Source organism: Atractosteus spatula, chromosome 2 (genome assembly GCF_055471065.1).
Source record: "Atractosteus spatula isolate fAtrSpa1 chromosome 2, fAtrSpa1.hap1, whole genome shotgun sequence".
NCBI classification, from domain to species: Eukaryota; Metazoa; Chordata; class Actinopteri; order Semionotiformes; family Lepisosteidae; genus Atractosteus; species Atractosteus spatula.
The window spans coordinates 74,386,283-74,411,244 of NC_142707.1; the positions used below are offsets into that span (position 1 = coordinate 74,386,283).

Sequence of the window (24,962 nt, forward strand, 5' to 3'; positions counted from 1 at the left end):
GCTGTAATTGGATCTAACATTTAATACAACGCTATACATCTATGATCTTTGTTTTCCATTATCAGCAATTCTGTTCTGGTATTTTCCTTTGACCAAGCAAGCCTAAAACTTCACACATAACATGCAGCTTTTTTTTCTGATGACATGGTTTAGATACAAGACTAACACTTTTTTTAATTCCTTTATTTTGGAGACAGTCAAACCAGAGCAATTAGAGTAACCAATGGCAACATCCCACCTGGGATCTGAACCCATGACCCTCTGGTCTCGAGTCCAGATATCTGGTTCAAATATCTGTATCTGTTTGTTCACAAAGCAAGTAGACAGTAACAATGAGTCAATGTTTACAAAATATTTCTCGAAGTATCCAGAAATCCACATTTTATTCCTTACAATTTAATGGTTACAAAGGTTAATTATCTGATTCCATTCATTGGTTTTAGTTCAGGACAGCACTTGCATTGTGCTTCAACTTTATTGTGCTAGAATTGTCTTTATATTAATTTTATTGTGCATGAACATCTCATGTATTTACACTTTTGGCGGCGATGTTAAACCATAGTCCTGACTGACTACTTGAGTTTTTTAAGATGCCATGACAGTGACTGGAAGAGCAGGGTTCTTAACCTGTTACTTTATCCTTGAAGAACCCCAGTCTGGCCTTTCTCAAGTTCCCTCTCAATTGTGCTGCCAAAACAATTTCCAGCCCCCAGATCTCCGCTCCACAGGAGGGGGGCTGCTGGGGCTTGTTGGCCGTCAGCAGTGGAGGAAGTGCGAAGAACTTCCCAGATACACAGCACTAGGATGAAAAGTGTTTTATGAATGTAAATTTCACATACATTGCAAGACACCCTAGATACATGCATCTGATAAGAAGGCACATTATTAAGAAAATTGATGGACGGAAGGTGAGCATTGGCCTCTTTAGTATTTTCTGCATTTAGCTTGACAGCGGTGCATTCTGACCATCCCTCCTCCTACCATTAGTGTCATCTTCCTACTTGTCTTCATTTTGTACATGCAAGCACCCGGCAGCACAATAATTACCATAACTATAATTACTTACCACATGGATAGCTCAAAACCTGGATGTCATCAATTGCAATGTAACCAGTCTTGCCATCTGAGACTTCAGCTTCAAATATAACCTGTCAAAATGAAAGGAATAAGAATGTTTACAGCATTCATTTCAAGTAAATTTCCCAGGTTGATCTGAACCTCTTTTTCATTTTGTTCAGTATACTTGCAAGTTCAGGCAGGCATTACATTAGTTTTATATATTCTCCCTGCATTTTATGGAGCCTAGAGATGTGACGGCAAAATGAAATTGAAATGATACTTTATGGATGGAAGGTGCACTGTGCAAAAAGAAAACATTTATATTGCCATTAAAACAGTGTAAATACAAATAGATTTCTATTGCCATTAAGACAGTGTAAATACCAATAGCTTTATATCACCAATAAAATGGTGTCTTTTTAAGGTTAATAGACCAAGGTAAACTCGTATGCTTTATTTAATAGCTTTCCTATTGTCTCAATATCTTAAATAGCACATTAAACGGTTAATTTGCAAGATAAAAATAAATTTAAGTGATCATGTGAAGTAAACCTAACTAAATAGAAAATACTTGTACATTTCAGCAAAAAAAAACACAACTTTGTTTAAGTGACAAATGTTTTAGCAAGCTCCTGTCTGTCTTTTACATTTCAGTTTAAAACATATATACCACATAGAATCAGCTTTGAAAAAAAACTCTGTATAACTTGAAAAGTGTCATTTCATTATCATGCCCCCCATGTCTCAAATGTTATGCATCATTAAAGAAGAAAAAACTCTAAAAAAGAAAATTCCACTGCCAGCATGAGCCTATCCAGTCGTTTCACTTCACTAGACCATTCAACATCTATAGCATTTCTGTTCAATGTGTAGCTACAGCAAACTAGCTTCTTACTGCTTTAATTGCCTCATGCTTCAGCTAATGCAAAAGTCAATTCCAATGCTTCATGTTTGGAACAGTGCTGAATGGTCCTTTGCAGACCCCATCACACTGTGACAAATGACAATGTTCAGCCATTGAAAGCTTAAAAAAAGAATCTTACTGAGACCAAACTCATATTGGTTTTTACATGCCATTATCTAAAATGCTGAAGGTGGCAAATTCAAAGTAATTAGTTCTCAGAGAATGGCATTTCTAGACTATTAATCAAATGACTGACTACAGAGCACAACAAGGTGGTGCGCAGCACGTTTTGAAAAACCTGCCTCCTTTCCATTTCCAATTACATACAAAAAGAGGTTTTATGAGAACATATACAATTTATTTTCCATTGCCAAGGTCTAGTCCATTCAGATCCATCCTGCTAATGGCCGTCACCCGACAGGCATCGCACCCAGCCCCCATCCTTCGTCTTGCAGGCGGAGTCCATACCACAGCTCCACGTTGCCATTTCAAGCTGAGCTTGCCTGTGAACGCTACCCCCGGGGCCAGGAGTATCCCTAGTGTCCCTGATCCACGCAGGATTCTTTCAGTTCTTAATGGAATCATCTTGGGAATCTTGCTTAGATTGTTCTTTGTCTGGCCTCTCAACTTAGACTGATTTGCAACCCTACGAGGAGAGCAAAGATCCTGACAGCAGACCTCTAAATCACCCTGGGGCCCTCGAGCCCCTCCATCACAACAAGATCGCGATTCCAGGTGAGGGAGGATCCGCTGCCCTAAGAAGGAGGGGACGTTAAAGCACCTTGGGGACTTGCTCACAAGAGGGGGTAGAGGATATCATGATACTGACCAGCAGATTGGTAAAGCAGCTGCAGTAGCGCAGATGCCTTAGCGAACCGTGGTGGTGAAACAGGAGCTGAGCTTCGGATGAAGCTTTCAGTTTTCCGGGAGATCTACGTCCCCTATCCTCACCTATGGTCGTGGGCTTTGGGTAGTGACCAAGAGAATGAGAATTGTGGGTACCAGTAGCACAAACGAGGTTTCTCTGTAAGGTTGCTGGGCTTTCTCTCTGTGAGGGTGAGGAGCTTGGCAATCAAAGATGATCAGGAGTAGAGTCCCTGCTCCTCTTGGTCATAGGAAGCCTATTGAGATGGTTTGGACATCAATGGTGACCCCAATGGAGACCCAGGACAGACTGGAGGGATCATATCTGTCAGATGGCCTGGGAGCCTGTTGCAGAGGAATGGGAAGTGTGGTCTGCTCTGCTAAGCCTGTTACCACTGTGACACCAGCGTGACCCCAGCACCCCTCCTCCTGCCGCAGTAAAGTTGAATCAGTCAGGCATGCATCCCATCACTACTGAACGTTCACAACATTAAAAATGTACCATTGAAATAAAAAGTGATGGTACTAAGCATAAGTTATTTTAAGTGGAATCCTTTAATAAGATATAGGGTATATATTTGGTTGTTTCACAGGATAATGGTGAGGTAAGGGAACAGAAATGCTTAAGTATAGTACAGTATATGTTTAAGGTAGATTAAGTCTACCTGTTCCAATTGCACTCCATTTACTTTTCAACTTGGGGACATTGCTTTCAGGAGGCTCTGTATTGTAACATTATATGTTTAAGTATTCAAACCTGCTTTGTAAATTACTATTAGTACAGTATTATAAATGTGTCTGTTATACCAATACATCTGCAGTGGCACATTGTATATAATGCATTAAATTTATTGCAGAGGGTAAATCACTATATGGAGGTACTTATGGAGAAAAATTTCATACAAATAATTTCAGAAATGCATGCCTTCTCTACTACAATTTTTACAAAAGACCTCATTTATTGCTGAGCTATTGAAGTTAATTATACATTGTTGCTTCTTTCTATAGCTGGCATTTCAATATGCTATGCATTTCCATTGGCAACATTCTCAGCCATGTTCTCAAAAGACAAAAAAAGGTCATTTTCAGCAATCTTTCAGACTTTTTCATGCACAGTTTGAGCTCCAAGCTCTAATGTACTGGGTATATACTTTCCTTTTGAATCGCATATTAGTATGAGAAAAGTGCAGCCATCCTCTTTCTAAGCAACAATTTACTAGTCATAGCATAGAAATCTGCTGTGAAAGGTAGGTTTTGTCTACTTCACGTTAATCATGGTGCTTTCTGTAAGCTTTTACCTGCAAGACAAACCCCTGCTCTGCACAAAAGATTTCCATGACATCTGACACTGAGTGCACAATTCATGCTTCTGAATGCCCGTGTGAGTCTAATGAGCACTGGGGATACCATTGGGTGCACACAGTGAACTTCTTGACATCCAAACTACAAGTGCTTCATGTTTAACTCAACACTAAACAAAAGGGGGGCAACACATCTTAAGTTAGGTAGGCCCGACAAGCTTTTGTTTCAGAAACAAAGTATTTAAAGTAACCAAGAGAGCAGTATTTTTGTAGTTGATGTGTAAATATGCTAAAGCAGCATTCACATCAGACAGCATGGCAAGACAAAACAAGGTGACACCTACTGATCTAAATGGGGGCTGTTGTTCTTCTCAATGCCTGCTATACTGCTGGGCTCCTGCTTTCCACCTCGCTCAAAATCACAAAAGAGGATCAGCACTCAAGTGCAGTATTACTTTCAATTCCGTTTTACTTGAATAAAAGGCAAAGAGCAAACCAAGATGAACACTTCAATTTTAAATGAATCCCCAGTTCTTTATCCTCCTAAATTGCATATCCATAAAGTGCTATCAAAGTGAAAAAATGGAAAATGATGCAATAATTGTGAACAAAATGTAACAATAACTTGAGATAAAATAAAATGGAATATAAAATCTGCAACCTGTGCTAAATATAAGGTTAACATTCTTTTCTTATTTAGGTATTAGAATACATTAGCACATAGTCGCAAGTCACAAACCAAAAGCCATAAAGTCCCATTTAAAAAGGTGCTACAGGGTGATTAAAACCTGGGTTGCTTTTCCATGTTATCTGGGTGGGGAATGATTTTGTATTCTGATTGTTCTGGCTATCCTTGCACACGCCACAATATCTGCAGTGCCTGTCAGTGTGCTCTCTGTGGGCTTGCTGTTTGTGTGCTGTCACCCTACACTTTTAACTCTCTTGTCGGATGAGTCCCTCAGGCCACCATGTCTCAATCTTTTTTTTTTCCTGAAAGGGTTACTGTCTAGTAGAAGCAATGAGGGTATTAAGATCGGAACACCACCCTTGAGTCTTTGTGTTCATAGGCTCTTGGGTTCATATCAACGACCCAGAACAGTTTAGTCTGTCAATTGAATTTTGATGGATGTAGCAACTATCTGCCTGCTAATGTTTGTGCAAGATTATAATACAAATATTAATAAAGGTATGTCTCAATAATCGTACAATGTGTTTTAAAAAAATAAATCTATTTGCCTTGTTTCATACATGCTTATGCCTTTAAAATAGATGAACAATATCTATACCATTATCAAAAACAAATCAACTATATTTAAATATACACTAAAATGTAAACATGCTTAGCATATATGTACATGCATATCTGGGTAACATGCATATATACAAAGTATGCTTTTGCACTGGTTAAGCATGTTTTAATTAGAAAATCAAGTGTAGGTTTAAAGGAGTTTGCCTAACAGAGTGTGAGCCTTTGAGATAAGCAACTCACCGTTATACCTCTTGAGCAAAATAAGCCAATAATTAAAAAGACAAATACACATTTGAGTTATCTGCAGTGTGTGAAGGTATTATAAAATCTTTAGATCAGGGGTGTTCTATCCTGGTCTTGGAGGTTATCAGTAAGATTTAATTTCAACTCAGCTCTTCAGTTAAACCAGTTGGAAATCGGCATAACTGGTCCAATTTAACTGCTTCTCCCAGAGCCCCTAAAGAGACTTTGAACACCTGCAGACAGGCCAGTCCTCCAGCACCAGGACTGCTCACCCCTTCTTCAGACAAGAGGACATATTCTCATAATGTTTCATTGTGTTAGTGCTATTGTAAGACAACTATTATCTTTATCATTATCATTATTATTTCAGTTAAATTAACTTTTTTGAAGACAATCTCTTGCAGGTGTTTGGCTGATATGTAACAATTATTGTATTTTCTGACTCTGGCTCACAGCTGCACTTGTCAGAACAATATCTGCATCTCCATTAGTGCTAGGAGATGTGAAATTAATGCTTCTCTTGCAGTTCTTTTAGTTTTGAAATTGAGTCACTAATTGGGATAACACTGATTTCAAAACAGTGTCTTTTTTAGGATACCAAGAAAGAAAAAGGCAGTGATGCTTACAAGCAGATGAGAAGTATTTTTTGCCACACAATAATTGTCATTCTTGTCAATGCTTCATTTTACACGCTGTTCCCATCCAGAGACAAACTTTCACTAGAAATGCAAACAACCTCATGAATAACAAAATGTAGGAGGAGAGATGAAGAAGCATCAAGTCAGTCAAGCATGACAATTGATAGTCATGATCAAACTTGTTTACCAGAAAAGAAACTTCTGCAAGCTATGAAAACACACGTGACTCGTAATACAACACAGTGTATACGTACATCTTTTAAATGTGCTTTTTTGTAGGTTTTAAAAGGTTTTCTATGCCTAATTGCAAAATCATAAAAATGGGAAATCTGCCTCAAATGTATTAAGTTAAAGCATAGTTTAGAGTACATTAGTGAAGAAATAAATATTCTGCAATAAAAGCAAATTGTGTTAAGACTTGGACAATTTAAACCTATATACAAACCACAAGAACATATCACATCAGACGAGCAAATTTCTGGTCTATTATTAAGCACTCAAACAGATTTAATATATATGTGGAAAATACAGACAAGTTGCCTTCAGCAGTAAAATGTGGATGTTATAATCCACAATATATCTAATGGCATTTTTTTAAATTTCGACTGTAGTCTTCAGTTATCCATTTTTAGCAGTTTTCAAAGCGCTTCAGTGACTGTTACTGTTCGTTTGACATTGCAAAAACAATAAACAGCTTTCATCATTGACAGATTGCTCCACAATGTCCTCCTACACTGGGTGTCAGCAGCTCCTAACCTGATAATGTTAGCAAAGCCTGACCTGGGTGGTACTGGGATGGAAGACCTCTCAGGACCACCAGTTGCCTGCTCTGAAGTGGTGTTGGTGGATCAAATGTAGTCCTCCTTCCAAATCATTGTCACAGTATGGTGAACTGTGGACACTGTACTGTAGGAGGTAGTGTCTTTCACACGAAACTGATTAATGATAAATTCCACCCTCCACTTCCTCAATGGCCTAAATTAAAGCCCCCCTTAATTTAAATAACTTTTCTACCTGATCTGCTGTGCAATGGGGTTCCTGGGGTAATATAGTTGCTGCAAATCACCAAAGAAATGGGCACTGCACTTCAGTTGTCGACATAAAGCTCTACATAAATGCAATTGTTAGTCATGATAACGTAAGAGGCACAGAAAGATACAGTACCGGCTTGGGCTGCAACTAGAATGAAAACCCCTACACACATTATGTAATCAGAAATCACAAGAGCAAACACTTTACTATCAGGCAGCCCTATACTATACCTTTGGCAAGTCCAGTTGTTCTTTTGTTTTTTTATAATTTCCATTGATATTCAACCTACAGAGCATGAATTCAAAGTACAACAAGTGATCTGGGAGTGAACATGCTTTAGTTTGCCTTCTGTACACAGAGAAAACTACTCAGCGGTTTTCAATCTGAGAGTATCTGTATTAACTCAACTTCCTTTTCTGGGAAGAAAAAAAATACCAATGTTTGTTATATCTTTACTGCTGAAATGTCATGATTGTACATGGTGCAACTCTTGTAATGCATATGTATTTTTATGGACATGGAAAGGGGATCATTTCCCTGTGTCATCCGTCATTTGCGACGTCATAATCGCATGTTAAAAGCAGGCTGAATCAGGATTTTCTTAGAACTGCATACAAATGTAGCTAATGCATGTTATAGACTTATTAAATCAATTTCTACATTCAATGATTTACACAAAACATTTTAATGTCTTTCTGCAATGTGGCCAACCACAAACCCTCAGCTTAAGTTTAATTGTGCATAAAAAAATCTATTCATATACAGTACTTTCAAGTTACCCAATACTATGAAACAATATCCCTTCTTAATCAATCTAAATCTAAATATAAATATATCAAATGCATTAAAATTGGGCCGACATGGTGGCTCAGTGGTGAGCATTGCTGCCTCGCAGTGCTGGGACCCTGGGTTCAATAAGTGGGGTGCTGTCTGTGTGGAGTTTGTATGTTCTCCTTGGGTTTGTGTGGGTTTCCTCCAGGTGCTCCGGTTTCCTCCCACAGTCCAAAGACATGCTGGTAGGTTAACTGGCTTTTGGGAAAATTGGCCTCAGTGCAAGTGTGTGTGTCTGTGTGTGCCCTCCACCTTGCACCTGGTGCTCGTCAGAATAGGCTCCGCCTCCCCCGTGACATTGTACCGGATAAAGTGGTTAGAAAATGGATGGCCCGATTGGATGAATGAAAGGATAGAATTAGTTGAAAACAATCTGGTTTAATTTGCGTCACATTTCTATGTAAACTTAACATTTGTGCCTTTCAAACACTCCAATTTCATACTAAAGTGAAACAGGGCATGTCATTTTAAAAAAATTAACTTTAATTTGAGTGTTCTTATGCGTCACTGAAGTCTAGTTGAAAACTTTTCCTAGCATCTTTTCAGTACAGAAATTTAGATTACATGTTTTGATAGAACCCTCAGGTGCACAATAGAGCTCTCTGATTTCAAGTAATACCAAATGCACTGCAGATATTGTGTTCCCTGACTGAATGGTAGTACTATAACAATTCACAGAAGATTTCATTATAAACCATAATCCAATTGTACTGCAACAGAGAATCTAATGTCCAAGATATATTTGCAATCACTGGAAAAACAGACCGAAACCACTTAAAAATCATATATATTGTTACAGTTTATCTGTCATGCGATTAGGAAAACAATGAAATTGTGAAGGAGAAAAAATGTGAAGGTAGTAGATTGGTCAAGCCTGAACTTCACTGTAGCCATTGCATAATCGCAAACAGAATGTTTTTATCTTATTATTATGTATTACATTGAAGAATGTTTTAACTGATTCAAAAGTAACCTAGGTGATAGCAAAACAATTTCGGCAAAAAGCCATTTATTGTATATGCCATCTGCACCCTTTTGAAGGCTGATCATAATACTGTGCTTTAAGCTGGAACTCATATCCTTTAAAGTGATCTCTCTCTTTAATGCATGTGTCATTTATACAATAAATCTTAAGTCTGAACATCTCTGAGTGATGGATATGAGCCGATTATAATATAAATCTTTCTGAAAGCTGTGCTGCTGCACAAAGATATACAAGTGTAATACTTTTCCCCTATTTTTGCTGTAGATAAAATTCTTAAGAACAGCCGACTGCACATAATTTACACAAACACAGTATTGGAAATGATAAAAATGGAGGTCAAGGCATCTTTGCAACTGTTCCATCAACCTTTTTAAAGTTATGGGTATTCTGTCCCAACATATGCGTAAGGATATTGCCATTTTGGTACATGCATCCCTTGTCCAATTAATTCTCCTGAAGAAATGGCGTGAGGATTAGAACTCACAGGTGGTTGTCAGTGGCCAGTGTACAATTGATTTTTAATAAATGTGACATCCCTGGCTGAGATTTCTCCCTACACACACTGCAGATGGATCCACCCACATGCTCAACTGTGGCCCGCCTTTTGAACAATCTGTTATTGATTACTGCCAAATGATTCAAAATTGGATATTCTTCCAGGTCTGGTCATACAAATGTTCTATTTCCACTGCCTTTTTCATTTTTTTATTTGGGTGTTTATGATTACAAAAGGGGTTGGGGGCAGCTACACATCCAGAAAGACCACTTTCTTCTAATATATTTCTTGCCTTTTTTTTAAATCATAACACTCATAATTATGTCACTGGAAAATTCTATAATAGATCTATTACGCACACACCGGTATCTTTGCGAGTATGAACCTTCTGTTTTTACTGCTTCTATTGTAAAAACCACCAGCTATGCACGTGCCCATTACAGTACTCCATAAAGCTTGGCCGTACACACGGGATGTATGATAGCTTCATCCTGAACGCATCCTGTACAGTGAGTTGGAAAAAAAAGCTTTTGTCAGTAAAGTTATCACCTGAAATAGGGTATGGAAACATTCACAACTGACACCTCCATCTTGACCAGAAGCATCACTGTAGGAATGTGAAATATGCCATCCCAGGATGGCCTCATTTGCATATGTAGAACATACCAAATAACCTAAGGCAGTGGTTCTCAAACTTTTTGGACCAAGTACCCCTGATCAAACCAAAGCATCCAAGTACCACCTACAAGTCATCTTCTCATAGGAACCACAGAAAATCTCGATGACCAACATGAGCGCGCACAAGAACACACTCATACACACATATAATAAAAATAGCACTGAGCACTTAGTTAATTTGGATCATACCACCCTGTAGCCATTTTACAACACTTGCTAACACTAGCAGTGCTGTCTGTATCAGGTTCAGCAGAAGCTAGTGTCGGTGGCCGATAAGGTTAGCATACATCCGGATTTTCCCGGCCATGTCCTCTATTTTGATCCTTATATCTCTGGCCGGGGGGAATTTTCAAATATCCAGAAATGTCCGGGATTTTGATCCCATTATTTTCACCATGAATAATAATTAACATAAGTTATAAAGACAGAAAGAGACAGAATTTCTTAACTTCTCTAGTTCGCTTCGCGACCTACTTTGTCGTTCAGTTTTCGTCCTAAAGGTGTACTTGACTTGCATGCTCATGTTGACTCAGACAAACACGAAAAGGCAATTCGAAGAGGGAGTTTGTCAACCAAATTAACAGATTCTTTTGTAAAAATCTGGCAGCAAAACAGAGTATACTGTTATTGTAGCAGAGGGGACTTATGCATTTCACACAGTTAAACATCATCACATTTACTTTACCAATGAACATAAAACGTGGGATATTTTGAAAACCCTCTGCATCCAGACCCCTTACCAGATAAGGCAGTAGGTAGTTTCCCAGGGTTTCCTTTTTTATTTATTCCTTTCAGCCATGACATAATACTTCATTTTTGTGAGGTATTCATTTTCGATCACTTGTTCTGTTGGTGAATGTGGTGCTAAGCTGTGTCTCTGAAAGCTCGAGAGGAGTATGAACAGTCAAGTATTAGTGTGTGCTGTATCAACGTAGCAAAGTACGTATGCTGCAAATTTGACACAAACTAATTGAATTAAAATAGAAAATATGAAAACCCGTCTCAGGCTTTCTGAAACCCATCAAATAAATAACAGATGAAAAATTTACATAATTTTTAATTACTCAAATTTTAATTCCCAATTTTTCAGTGCACACAACAAATTTACAGGGTCATCTGGTGTACCACCTGGGGGATCTTCACATAACACAGTTTGAGAACCACTGACCTAAGGCAACAGATTCTTCCTCATTGCTTCTGCACTGACCATCTCTCATAAGTGGATTTATACCAACCAAAACATTTATAATATTTTTGAAGTTCGAACTGCTTACCTGACGATTTATAAGTGTACTTACTAATGACAGTATAGTGCATACCTACCCATAAGTTAAAACTGTATCATGTTACACTTATTTGTAAATCTCTGTAACCTAACCTTGCATTTAGGTTTAAAGCATATAAAGTGATGCATTTCCAAGTGAATATTGCTTATCAGTAACAAATTTACCCTGTAAAAAACTGCAACTAAATTATCAAATTTCTTATGACTATGTACAAATGTACAATAATAACAATAGTAGTAAATAGCTTCAATATGTTAACAGTGTAATTTCTAAGTAATATCTCACATTCTAGGAAAAGTATAGCTTTAAAAGCAATGTGCTCCCTAAATTTCAAACCAAATCATACACAGCATGTAGGGAAAACTTTATGATACAGTATATTATAAAAAGCAAACAAACGTCAATCTTTAAAGAAAAAAAATCTTTGAGATTTATAAGGATAAAAAAATAAAAGTAATCTAAGATATTCAATGAGCTTTGTTGAAAAATAGTGGTGCTGTTTTTCAACAATGAGTAGCTGAAGTAAAAGTGTTTTTTTTCCTCAGATATACATGTAATTTTCTTTACTGACAGCACAGGACAATAGCTTTCTGTCGCAAAAAAAGAGAAGAAACACATTTTAAAGCTGTCTCGCATGACAACCTCCACTGGAGCAATTATCTTAACTACATCACTACAGAGTCTGCCATGATGCTGGCCAGGCGAACACAAATAGCCCTAGTGAACTTTCCAAAGAACATCGGTCTTCTGACAACTTTTTAAGTCTACAACAAAATAAAGACAGTTTTCCTAAATAGGAGCTCTTTGAGTGACTGATTCACAATAGGAGTTCAAGAAATAACATCAGTGAATGAAATGGTTTAAGCATTTTTTTTTACTCTAGGGAAGAACAATTTACATTTATATAAATATGCCTTCTAGACTGAAAAATGGAGGTTAGTTTTTTACTGGGAGAATTACCCTTTGTTTAAATTTCAAAAAGCCCAAGATACTACATGGTCAGTCAATCAAATACAATTATGTATCCAAGCACGGAACTCAGTGATAAAGGTTCTGGCGAATCAATCTGTATTCAAAGCTATATATAAATACATATTTTTTTCAAAGCATTGACAAGGGTTTTGTCAACTTTGCATAGAAATGTTTGGTCCAGTTGACCCTAAATATACTTATTCAAAAACTGAAATATAAATACACCTACAAAAATCCATCCATCCTTGTTTAAACCTTTTTCAACCAATACAGGATTGCAGAGCCTAATCCAGCAAGCGATGGGCACATGGACACAAGACAGTACACCCTGGACGGGACACCAAACCATCACAGGACGCACACAAACACAGACATTCACACGCTAAATCCTGGGTCAGTTTTCCCAGAAAACCCTCCAGTTTGGCTATGGACTGTGCGAGGACACCGGAGCACCTGGTGAAAACCTACACAGACATGCCAATCCCATACAGAGACCACAAAGCACCCCTGATCCAGAATTGAAGCCAGGGCTCCAGCACCGTAAAGCAGCAATGCTAACCCACTGTACCACCACGCCATCCTTTACAAAGACAGCAGATGTAAATCAGTTACTGGTAAACTCCTCCAGTGGTAGAACAGACATTGTTTGAGTTGTGAAATTGAAATATCACTATCATCAGTTCACACTGCAATCACTTTGCTTTCAGGATACCCACAATATTGTATTTCAAGCAGCTAACAAAGCATTGAATATGAAGTCTTCATCTAAGGCTGATACTCTTATTATGTTCACAATGACACAACATTTAATGAACCAGTTGCATTTTATCTCCTGGCTCCTATAATTTTGTCAATTTAATAAGGGATAGACTTCTACTGGATGATACATATGTATAATGTATGGGAACTATTTCAGAAAAAATATTGCTGTGCATTTTAGGCTGTAATCTCAAATGTATTTCCAAACCTTTACAATTAAGACAAGGTCACATTTTAAAATACATAAATTAATCAAAATACAGTTGTTATGGACTTCCTGGTTTGAAGCAGAGGCCTCACTTCAGATTTCAATGAGACAGGACACATTAGCAGAAACAAGAGTGTGTGTGATTAATTTCCTTTGAAACGGATGTACCCTGTCCATGATACAATGCTGCCTTACGCCCTGTGCTTTCAGGGTAGGCTCAAGGTTGTCATGACTCTCATTAGGACTAGGTGGATTTCTGATAATGGATTGATGAACAGAAGGGTAGACAGATTAATGTACCAAATTAATTAAAAATTAGCATAAAAATTGCCTTACTTCCTTTATTAATTTAAAATGAGATTATCAATTAAAGCTGTACCTACACCCTCTTTTAAAATAATTGTATCCTCCCTGCATTATTAAGTTGCAAAGTAACATCAAATTAAAACTTTCTCTTTAGTAGTACTCCTTAAAATATCACTTCAGTAGGACCTGGGAAAATATTTCATTTGGCAAATTAAGAAAATGATCACTTGAAATGGGAACCTTAGATGTGATTAAAATCAGAAGGTTACCTGGCTCTGGGGGATGTGAGTTGGACTCACAATATGGAACTGCCAAAGTAATTATTTTTAGCAATATTAAGCAGTATATTCAGAAGGCAGCAATAAACCAGAATTAAAAATAACTCACAGAATGTTATAAGCATTAGCACTTTCCACACTGAAAATTATTACAAAGGTGTCAATGAAAAATATTTTTTTTAATAATTCTGAATGAAAGTGATTTGGTCAAACTAAAGTCCCTTTCCCGTGTAAAAAAAAAAACTTTTCAGAAATTTCAAGAACGCTTTTAGAAAATTCATAAAGTAACTTATGGCTACTAATTAGCAATCAAAGATGCAAAAACAAGTGGTCCAGAATCTCCATAAGAATCAATGCCCTGGAATGTTGACTGGGGACAATATGCTGTTGGAGGCAACTTCAGCAATGGATGAAGTAGGTCCCCTCCTATATTTAAAGTGTTTTGGGATGGTAATGCATGAAAAACGCTACAAGCAATACATTATAATTACACGTCACTGGTGAGAAAAAACTACCATGCTCTTTGAACAATAATAGGCATATTTTTTTAAAACTATGCATAAACTGGAAAAAATACTTGTTTCATACAGCACCAAAGTGCTGGGGTTCGGATCAATTATAATTCCTTTCTTTAAATTCCAAGTCTGTGAATGTAAAAATAATGGATATGGGAATTGATCCTGAAAAGGGAATTGAAATTGTAGAACAGTGTTGAGTCCCTTTCATCTGAACAGAAAACATCAGTTCCAAACTAGCAACACAAGGCAGTATACCAGGCCATTTTATTAGCTTACTGGGGATTAATCAATTCCAAAAACTTTATTGAAAAAAAATCTTAAGATTTCTTTGCATATCAGTAGGGTAGAATCGAAATCTCAATTCACTTTCTTTTGGTAAAACATTGTTAATCCTACCAAACTTGTAAACAGGGTCATTAAAGTCAGACATACTTCTACATCATATCCAAACCTTCCTCATTACAAAAGTAATGACAACAATGCATGAATCATGTAAGTTAATATTTATTATAGTAAATTGACATGAAATCCATTAACCAAGGCAGGGACATTTCACCTCATGTTTTTGCTTAACAGTAACAGATTCCAAACGTGTTGACACACTGTTATACACCAAAGTGCATAAATGAATTCTGGGCAGAAAGGAGGTAACTAGAAACCTTAAGCACCTCAGTTCTTGCACAACAGAAACCCCTGAAGTGAAGTGGAAAGGAAATGTTCAAACACATGATAAATAGGTTTTTAGTCTGTCAGTATGATGACTTGGGGGTTGTGGTATAATCTTAGGAATGGCAGATGGATGAATGAAAACAAGGCTGCAGATTTCCATGCACTAGTAAAGCAGCACATGGTGTAGAACCAGGACCAGAGAGTCTGCAGCTGTATGGCAGCCTGCAGCATCTGCAATGCTTGCCCTCCCAGCTGGTGTCACTGCAAAGGCTATGGCGCCCCAGCAAGATCATTTAATTTCACTGAGATAGGGTTACACATAGCACCACTCCCAATCCCAGTATTTTGTGACCAGCGCTTTCATTTTGTTTTGGAAACAAGTGAATGAACTAGCAAAACAACAGTGACAACAGCACCCCCCATATTCCCCTCCCACTCCCTGTGCAAAGGAGCAAGCGGGGTTTAATTCCACACTGCAAAGTAAAAAGGTGAAAATACACACCATGTTGGTTTTAGAGCTTTCTTGAAGTGTGTAAAGAGAGGAAAGAAATGATAGGGAGGGAGAGGTGTGGCAGAGAGAGAAAATGACAGAAGATGTGAAAATGGCTGGAAGTGAGGGCGAAGAATAACAATGAGAGAAATGTCAGGGGAAAGTGTGAAGGCCAGGAACCTCATCAGAACACCTTTCCTGTGACCCATCATGCCTTCTGCTACAGCTTGCTTCAGATCTCCTTCTATTCCTCCCCTGGCTCCTATCCTCCTTTCTTATTAAACCTTCATTTTGCTTCTTTATAGCAATTTGTTCCAAGACCAAGCTTTCTAACCACTTGTCATTCCTCTGCCCTTGCCGTCGTCACAGTCTCATCCCAAATCAGAAATCCATCTCTTCCTTTCATTGCAGAACTGACCAACCTTTTTTTTTCCTCTCTGATTTCATGTTTGCAGCCACTCTAAGAGGAAACTCAACCACTTTCCTTGCAGAAATATTACAAACCTTTTATAAAAATGAATACTGTTTCAATCCAAGAAGTCAAAAGCTTGATCAAAGCTGAAGCATTCTGGGTGACGCAACCTGCCTAACTCCTAAATCTCCTAAGATTGTGCATGCCATTTGTTTGATTATTTCTCTCCTCTTTTAAATTGTCACTTGATTTATGTTTGTCATCTGACTTGACATCAAAATCTGAACTAAATATCACCTCTAAAATCTTTTTCCCCCACTTATAAATGACCACCTTTGTATTATGTTAGTCTTAATGCAAAAACATATCCTCCAGATGGCGCTGAAAACACATTTTCTTGTTTCAAGAGTTTATTTTGCTCTGCAATTAAAATGAAAGTTTCCGGGCACACTGGCTTGTCGGTTTTCCCTCTGCTACACTGAACATTTGGCACTTTAAATACCCATACTAATTAAAAGGGTTAACACTCAAAGGTTTCTCAACCCATTTCCAAAAGTGTAAAGCCTTTGCCCTCCAGATATAACTTAACCACCCTTATAACACCATAAGATAGGCTAAGAGATCTTGTCAGCAAACAGTTCCACAACATATTCCATGTACCTTAAAAACCACAACAGTCGAGTATTACTGTATTACTTCAAGACCCAAATCATCTACACTGAGAAGTAAAACAAAAATGCAATATTGTTTTGCATCCATTCTTTTTTACTTTTCAGTGTGAAATTAGTCTCTACTAAATTGTTAACAGTTGGCACAATGATGCAAGCCTCCATTATAAAATTATCATACTAACACTTCTGCATATTTCACAGGATTCACCCGCTGATTACCACTCTGGAGACTGTGTTGACAATTTTGCATCATAACGACAACTGACCAAAGGCAGTCATGATCTTACTTTGAACACCCACAAGGTTCCCCAATTCTACCTTGCTCCAAAGATCCACAGTCCTGCCACTGCAAGGTGCCCAACTGTGCCTGCCAGTAACCTGAAGCCCCCTGATCATTTACTGAGGATTATGAATTGATGGAACTTAGACTTAACATCCAGAAGACCAAGGTTTTCCACCAATAAGCTTCAAATGCACACGTTCACATGTTGTCATTTCAGATTCGTGAGTGTCTAAAGAACGTAGAGCACTTCCTATATCTCAGGGTTTCTCTTTCATGAAAGGAGAAATCCAGCATTGCCTCAAGTCTGCAAGTGTTGAAGAAACATGGACACCATACAGGGGAGCGAGCCATATCATCAGTATTTGTGGATTTTTGTATGTTAAGTCGGAGATCAGAAGAAAGGCTCCCAAAGAAGGGTTTCTTCTCTCAAATTAACCAATGCATTCAAATCAAAAGAGGACAAAAGAAGCCTCAACTCATGGGTGATTTTGGCCCTTGACAGAAACCAGAGGGAGAAACTATTCAGAAAGGAGCCCAGCAGGTTGAGACCCATAGAGACCTGGAAGCAAAGCTCACAGTGGTTGCACTGCACAGTACATCACCTGCTCGACCTGTGTGGATCCTGAATTTGCTCTTAGTCATTTCTGGGTTGATGGAAGACAATCATCCTCAACTGTGAGGGATAGCTTCTATGGACTTGACACATTTTTGTCAAGACTAACAGCATATAAGTATGAGCGGTTATTATCTACCAACCCTTCTATTTCTTTGTTCCTCAGGATATTCTTGTAATATTATGTGTATTAACAGTGAAGCTTACATAATTACATAAATGTATTTATTTAAAAGAAAACAATGTTCACTATTCAAAATTAGTTTTTACCCATGTGTTTATTAGTTTTGTTTTCCAACACTGCCTTGAAAAATATCCCTAGATGGTTACACACATCAAGCAACAGAATCCATGCTCAAGCAGAAAATCTCAATAAAAACCCTTAGGATTAGGACATGTCCCAGGAAAGCACACAAATACAGACCCTGAAGAAATTGTTCACACCCATCTTGAAAGCACGTAATATTCAGATCAGTAGCAAACTGTTATCACTTAACCTGTCATAGAGCTGGAAAGGCTAAGTGTATTTAAATTGCATGATTTGCATTTATTTTTCAGTTTACTGCTAAAGCAGACACCGAATAAGCATTGCCTGCAAAGGCAACAATTGATATAAATGTGACACTGAGTGCAGTTTTTATTTCCCTGCGAGCTTCAAGATGCCATTTACTATTTACTGAGTAAGGTATGCTGACATGCATTCTTAAAAAATCCATAACATGAACATATTTTCATTATTCAAATGCAAGTTCAAATGATGTATTAAACCTATAGATTCTGAACTTCACTTTTTTATTTAGATTAATCTTATACATCATTCATTATAAATCTCTCAATGAGCCAAAGGAGCTCAGGGATTTAAGCAATTAATTTCAATCTGTTATTGCACCTCCATATAATTTCATCTTTATAAGTATCTACAGCCTTCAAAGTAGTCTGATACCTTTATGTGCGAATGACCAATAACAACTGAGGTATTTTTACAATTTTTACTTCACTAGTACTGACTATTTCCTTGGAAGGAAATTGGTAGGCTTTCTAAGTTAGTCCTTGGTATAAGCTTTTTAATTTGAAAAGATTGCAGTTGTCTGAACAAAACGTCACACAATTGCAAAAATCACATCAAATTCATATTCTTTGATCAGAGCGTGTATTAAGAATATGAATCAGTCATGAGAACAGCTCATTCAGAAAGTTATTTCTGAGTTTTTAAAAAATGACAAGCTGTTAATTATTAAGCTGTTTAGTGCATTATTTGCAAGATATTTAATCATGCAAACACCTTATTTTGAATATTTACCTTTCTGTACACCAAAACAAGCCTGTGCTACATAACAGCTCTATTATCACCTTCTCTCCTGATCTCGTTAGATCTCAGAAGCTAAGATTGGGCCTGGACAGTACAGGGATAGGAGACTTCCAAAGAAAACCAAGTTCCTGCTGGAACTGGTATTGGTGGAACTCTTCCCTCTGGATCTGAATTTCCAAATTCAATATGGTGACAAGAGACATTGTATACAGTATGCTGTGGGAGTTCTAGTTCTTTGGATGAGATACTAAATGTACATTTAAGAATTAATGACACTGACCAGATGAATAGGAGTGGAAAAACACCAGTGTCTTTCCTAAATTCCACTTTAAACTTGCTCAGTCTGGACTACTTCCATCTAAAGTTGGTGAAGCAATTCTCTAACTCACCTGCCATCTAGGGAGGCTACTGATGCACAATGGCTGCTCTATGTCACACAGGTGGGTAATGCACTATAGATGTGGATGAACTGAATCCCCTCCCTTAGTTTTTGATATCTTCTGACACAAAAAGTTCTATATAAATGCAACTACATCCTTTTGAAACTACAGTAATTTTATTTTCGCCACAGCACCAGGGAATTTACATACCTAAGCACGTAGGTAACATGGGGACTATTGAAAAGCTATACGTAGCTGGTAAGGTGCATCAATAATGCAGCTTTGACTTCATCATTACACTCACAGCAGCATTCATTACAGAACGAAAATAAAACCTTCTCCTTCAGGCAAAGAAAAAAACAGCAATGATGCGATCTCAAAGACAGGAAATTACCAGAAAGAGATTAACATGTCTGTGCACAGGTGTGCTTGTGAATAAAACAGACTTTGTACATCAAGGTTGTGTGCCCCTCGCCCCCATGTGTGACTGTAGATCACATAAGCCTTCACTCATTTGACTGCTTTTCAAGACCCACACTTTTCACAGTGTCTCCTAAAAGCCTTACACAGTTTCCATTGCTATTCTAAGTCAGTGACAGACCCTCAGGGCTCAGTGAACTCATGGTAGCTGGTTTGTATTCAATGGGACAGCAATTTAATAACGACCAGACTTGCTTGCTGTAATGACAAACTACAGAAGCATGAAAACTAACTGCCCAACATCAAGGCAGTTTATCAATCTTCTTGTAAATACAACATTACAGTAATCACTTAATGCAAATAAAATCTACTGATTTTATTAATGTTATATTTATAATTACTTCAAAAAATCCCCAGTTTACACATTCATCAACTCTTCTGCTTGCTAACCATTAAAACTTAAAATTTAATAATCCAAAGACACTCAGCAGGCTCATTTCTTTTCATTCTTTGCATTAATCATTCTTTTTGAGACAGAAAACCAGCAAAGTGCAACTAAAATTAATTTGCATATATTGAATTTTATATTCTGTATATATACTGTTGATTCTACAGGATTAATAATGGCTAAGGGAGAAAATTCTGTGAATACACAGCACTGTAACAGGCCAGTTATTTTTATTAAAAAAATGCAGTAGAGACAATGCTTTAGGCTCTTGCTTATTCAATATGTTCCGACTCCATTTAAATTAAAAGATAAGCTACTAGTACAGCTCCAAAGTGCTTATGGTGTTATTTTTGTCAAACAGAAATAGGCAAGAATTAACATGAACATATTTAAAATGGGCAAATTGAATATCTCAGGAAAAAAGTGGCAATAACATTACACTAAAACTAAAAACATGTCACTACTAGCCTCCTTCTAATGACGTTTTTCCCCCTCTCAGAAGCAAGACTTAATTTTAAAGGCGTCTCTTCCAAATGATACTTAATCTCCCATGTGTTTAGGTTTCTTTACCACCTATTGTGTTTTAACTTGCTTACTCTCAGCAGGATAGTGCTGTCACATTCATATAAAAAAGGCAAGATATTCCCATACTCTGTGCGCTATGAAATTTCAGCTCAGTGGAGAATTAGAAATGTGTAATGTGTCACATTTTTAAAAACAAACATGAAACAGACTACTGTCAACAGGACACAAAACTCACAAATAAGTCACAAATTGGCACAAAATATGGAATTCCTGAGCTATATATGTACACAAAGTTGTCTAAATTAGCTATTTAAAAATCAAATGTGCAGATAAAAAAATCCAATTTCTTCCAGTTAGTCATACAAAAGGTTCTGCCATTTGAAAAAGCAGATGAAATGTTACATAACTTATTCAGATATAAAAATACAGCTTACTTCAACAAAAAGCAGAATGATTTGCCAGTTGCGATCTTTGTACATCCCGTCCTTCGGATGAGACCTAAAACCGGGGTCCTCACTCTCTGTGGTCATTAAAAATCCCGGGATGTTTCTCGAAAAGAGTAGGGGTGTAAACCTGGCGTCCTGGCCAAATTTCCCATTGGCCTTTACCAATCATGGCCTCCTAATAATCACTGTCTATAAATTGGCTTCATTACTCTGTTCTCCTCCCCACTGAGAGCTGGTGTTTGGGGAGAGTACTGGCACACTATGGCTGCCTTCGCATCATCCAGGTGGAGCTCCACACTGGTGGTGGTGGAGGGGAGTCTCCATTACTTGTAAAGCGCTTTGAGTGGAGTGTCCAAGCGCTATATAAGTATAAGCAGTTATTATTATTATTTGTGCCAAACAAAAAAGTCTGTAATTACAATTACATACTTAACACAAAGATCCCAGTGCTTCCCTCTTCAAAGGACATGACCTACATCTGATCTTCTTGGTACGTATACATGATTTACCTTTAGTGAAACAGTAAAAATCCCAAGAACATACTGTACTACAGGTGTGCATTTTAACACTTGATAAAAAAGCCCTCAACATGTGCCGGGCGACAGCACTATAACCTGCTCTTTAGAATCAACACTTTTCAACAATTAATATACTTCAATCATCATAGAATTTCCCAGCTTTACAAAACAAATTTCAATTAATACCTTCCTTTCCCCAAGATAACATTTTAGGATTTTATGGTTAAAATTACAGCTTTCTAAAAAAACATTATAAAACTGCTGTGCCTTCAAAATTTTCATTCAATGGAAACCAGAATAAAATTATATTATTTTTATTATGATTGAATACAATTAATTTAAGGCATACGTGTTATCAGAAATGAGAAAAACAGATCATAAAAGGTAGTGTATGAAGTGTGTGCATGATAAGAATGTATGCAGTGTTTGGATTTCCTCGCCTGTACAGTATGCATTTTCTCAACCCTAGCACAACCCCCGATAAAAAAATAATGGGAGTACCTAATCCAAATAAAAGAAAAGGCATAAACTATTCTTTCATATTCATGTTTGAAGATAAAGTAATTTACTATTGTGTGCACAGTATATACACAAGTGAACACATATTTTACCTTTCCATGCTAGTCATGAAACTTCTTTTCTAGTATTTTCTAGTATTTACATGCATAAAGTAAGCGGTGTAGACTGTCCTCTACTCTGTGGTCTAAGTCACCAGCCCCCCAGTCTCCTTCTTAGCACAGCCTGTACATTTCTCTAGCCAAGAGGAAAGGCTATCAAGTCTGCTTTGGATGGTATAGTGATATGTATCTGACCTGCTTTCAAACTCAGGGCAGGAAATGCCTTACACGGTAGCAAACACAATGCTGAAAAGGCTACAATGCCCTGGTCATCATTCTTCAGTACCAGTCAAAAAAGATCAATCAAATAGCATGCGTTGCTTTATGCAATCAGAACCTACTTAGTCACTCTGTCATGTAGCTACATAGAGAATTTCTGTCTGCAGCACTGAAGAGTGGTGGTAAATGTCTGAAATCTGTAAGGTATAGAACTAACAGAATGAGGTATAAAATACAACACACAGGAGAACCTTCTCGCAATCATTTACACTTATTAGTAGGTTTCACACTGCAACAATGCCACCAAGATGTATTCTGATGTACCTACCAGCACAGTATTTGCATCTTGTGGTTGATTATTCTAATCAAGATATTGTCACACTTGACAGAAAATTAGATTTTCCATCCTACTCTTCAGCATTACACTTGCCTGACTTCAAATTCTCCAATTAGAAGGAACTGTGCACCACTTCACTGCCCCTTCTCATAACACAAACCTTTAGTTAGATTCAGCTTTTTGAATATCTTTTCAAGAGAGGCTATGGTCAATTAAAAAAAAAAAGTTATTTGAACAGAGAAAAATATTTTAATGCATTAACAAACTGTAGATTTGTATATTATGTCCGACTGTACAACTTCCTTTTCCACAACACTATTATTGAAAAACTGGTAAACATCCTTTGTTATGCTTAGATAAATATTCAAAGTAAGTCAGACTCTTGGGAGATTTAACAGGAATTTAAATGTCAAACCATGATCCCTTGATAAAAGTACACAGAAATACACGGGGAAAAATGAAAAGGTACAAATGCCATTATTGTCTTAAAGTTTCATGTCACACACTCAGATGCTTTCTCTTTGTGCTGAAATGGGAGCATGAAACCTGGACCATGAATACGAAAGAGATACAGAAATTAATGACCCAAAGAACTACAGAAATGTATTATATACAACATATGCCTTGAATATTAAACAGAAAAAGAAACAAAAGGATGAGAGCACAAATAAGAGTATAATATCACTGCAAATGTCAAAAGTCAAATTGGACCCAGTAATCAATAAAGGTTGTGGCTGATATTTTTAAGTGGGCTGTTACGTCCCAGTGTGTGTTCTGTGTGTGTTTTTTTCTGTTATGTCCACACTGCTAACCCTTGATTGTTCTCCTTTCCCCATTGGCCCACCATTACACCACACTCTCAGTATGACATCATCATCAATTAGCTCTCAGCCAATCAGAACACATCTTATTCAGCATATAACATGGAGGTTTTCAGCAAGAAGGGGCCTTTCGTTTGACTTCGGTCCTGTTTGGTTTTGGTTATTGCTTCGCTTCTGGTTATTGCTTCGGCTTCATTTGTTGGTTTGTTTTGCTTTGTGTGTGTGTATTTTCGTATAGCTTCAGCTTTGTTGTTTTGTTGGTTTTTTTGTTAGTTTCTTTGTACTTTCGTTTGTTTGTGTGTTCATCCTTGTTTTGCCATTACCTTGCCCCAGTGTTACATGTTCAACTTTTGTGTTTTTTTGTACCCTGCTCCTGTTGATTACTCTTGTTTTCCCTTATTTGTATTCCTGGTTCACTTGTGTTTTTGTGTGAACTTTTGTATATAAGGTTATATAGGTTGTTGGGTACCCTTACACAATTAATTGATTTTGTATTAGTACACTAGTTTAGTACGGGTGAGTGCCGTTTGTCTTGTATGGTTTTGGGTAGTCAGTGCAGGTTAGCTAGGGTGTTTAAGACGCCGAAGACCGTGTGTTTCGGGTTTTCTTTTGTAGTCAGATTAGCTTTCCCTCACTGTCCTAGCCAGCTCCATTTTGTTTGTTGTTTTCTTTCCTTTGGCACCACTCTAGTTCCTTACCCTTGTTATCACGCTTCCTAGTCCCTCACCAAAACCCACCTGCTTCCAAAAGAATTATCCTAAATGTTACACCCCTTTACCCCTAGACACTTGGGGTCGTAACATGGGCTTTGTTGATAAAATTCACATAGTGAAGTATGAGACAATAGACTGGACACAAGCAAATACAGTAGGTTCATATAAAAGTTACTCATAATTCCAAGTAACTAAGTATAGAAACATAATTTAAAAAATCCTGCAATACTGTGAAACACCATAAAGTCTGAGAATGAAAACATCGCATATTGCTATATGAGTAGGAATAACAATGCAGTACAGCGCACATACAAATCTGCAATCCTCCGGAGCCTCACTGGTGGTTCAATAGGCATAGGCTGAGTTATCAAGTCTGTGTCATGTCACTAGACGACTGTGACTGAAAGCCCACAAGTGGGAGCACACATCTGAGTGCTGCGGAAGATGGGCTTGGGTGGCCGGGG

At 37.5% G+C, this 24,962-nt stretch overlaps 1 protein-coding gene across 14 annotated transcripts in view; it reads right to left on the minus strand.

The window, feature by feature from the left end:
* Positions 1-24,962, minus strand: part of ptprk (protein tyrosine phosphatase receptor type K) — a 241,830-nt gene that overhangs the window by 135,304 nt on the left and 81,564 nt on the right. For all 14 annotated transcript variants that reach the window (XM_088929190.1, XM_088929173.1, XM_088929122.1 and 11 more), the window contains exon 4: positions 1,067-1,148. In XM_088929190.1, the coding sequence (XP_088785316.1) occupies positions 1,067-1,148 (82 nt within the window). The remainder of the gene's footprint in view (positions 1-1,066; positions 1,149-24,962) is intronic.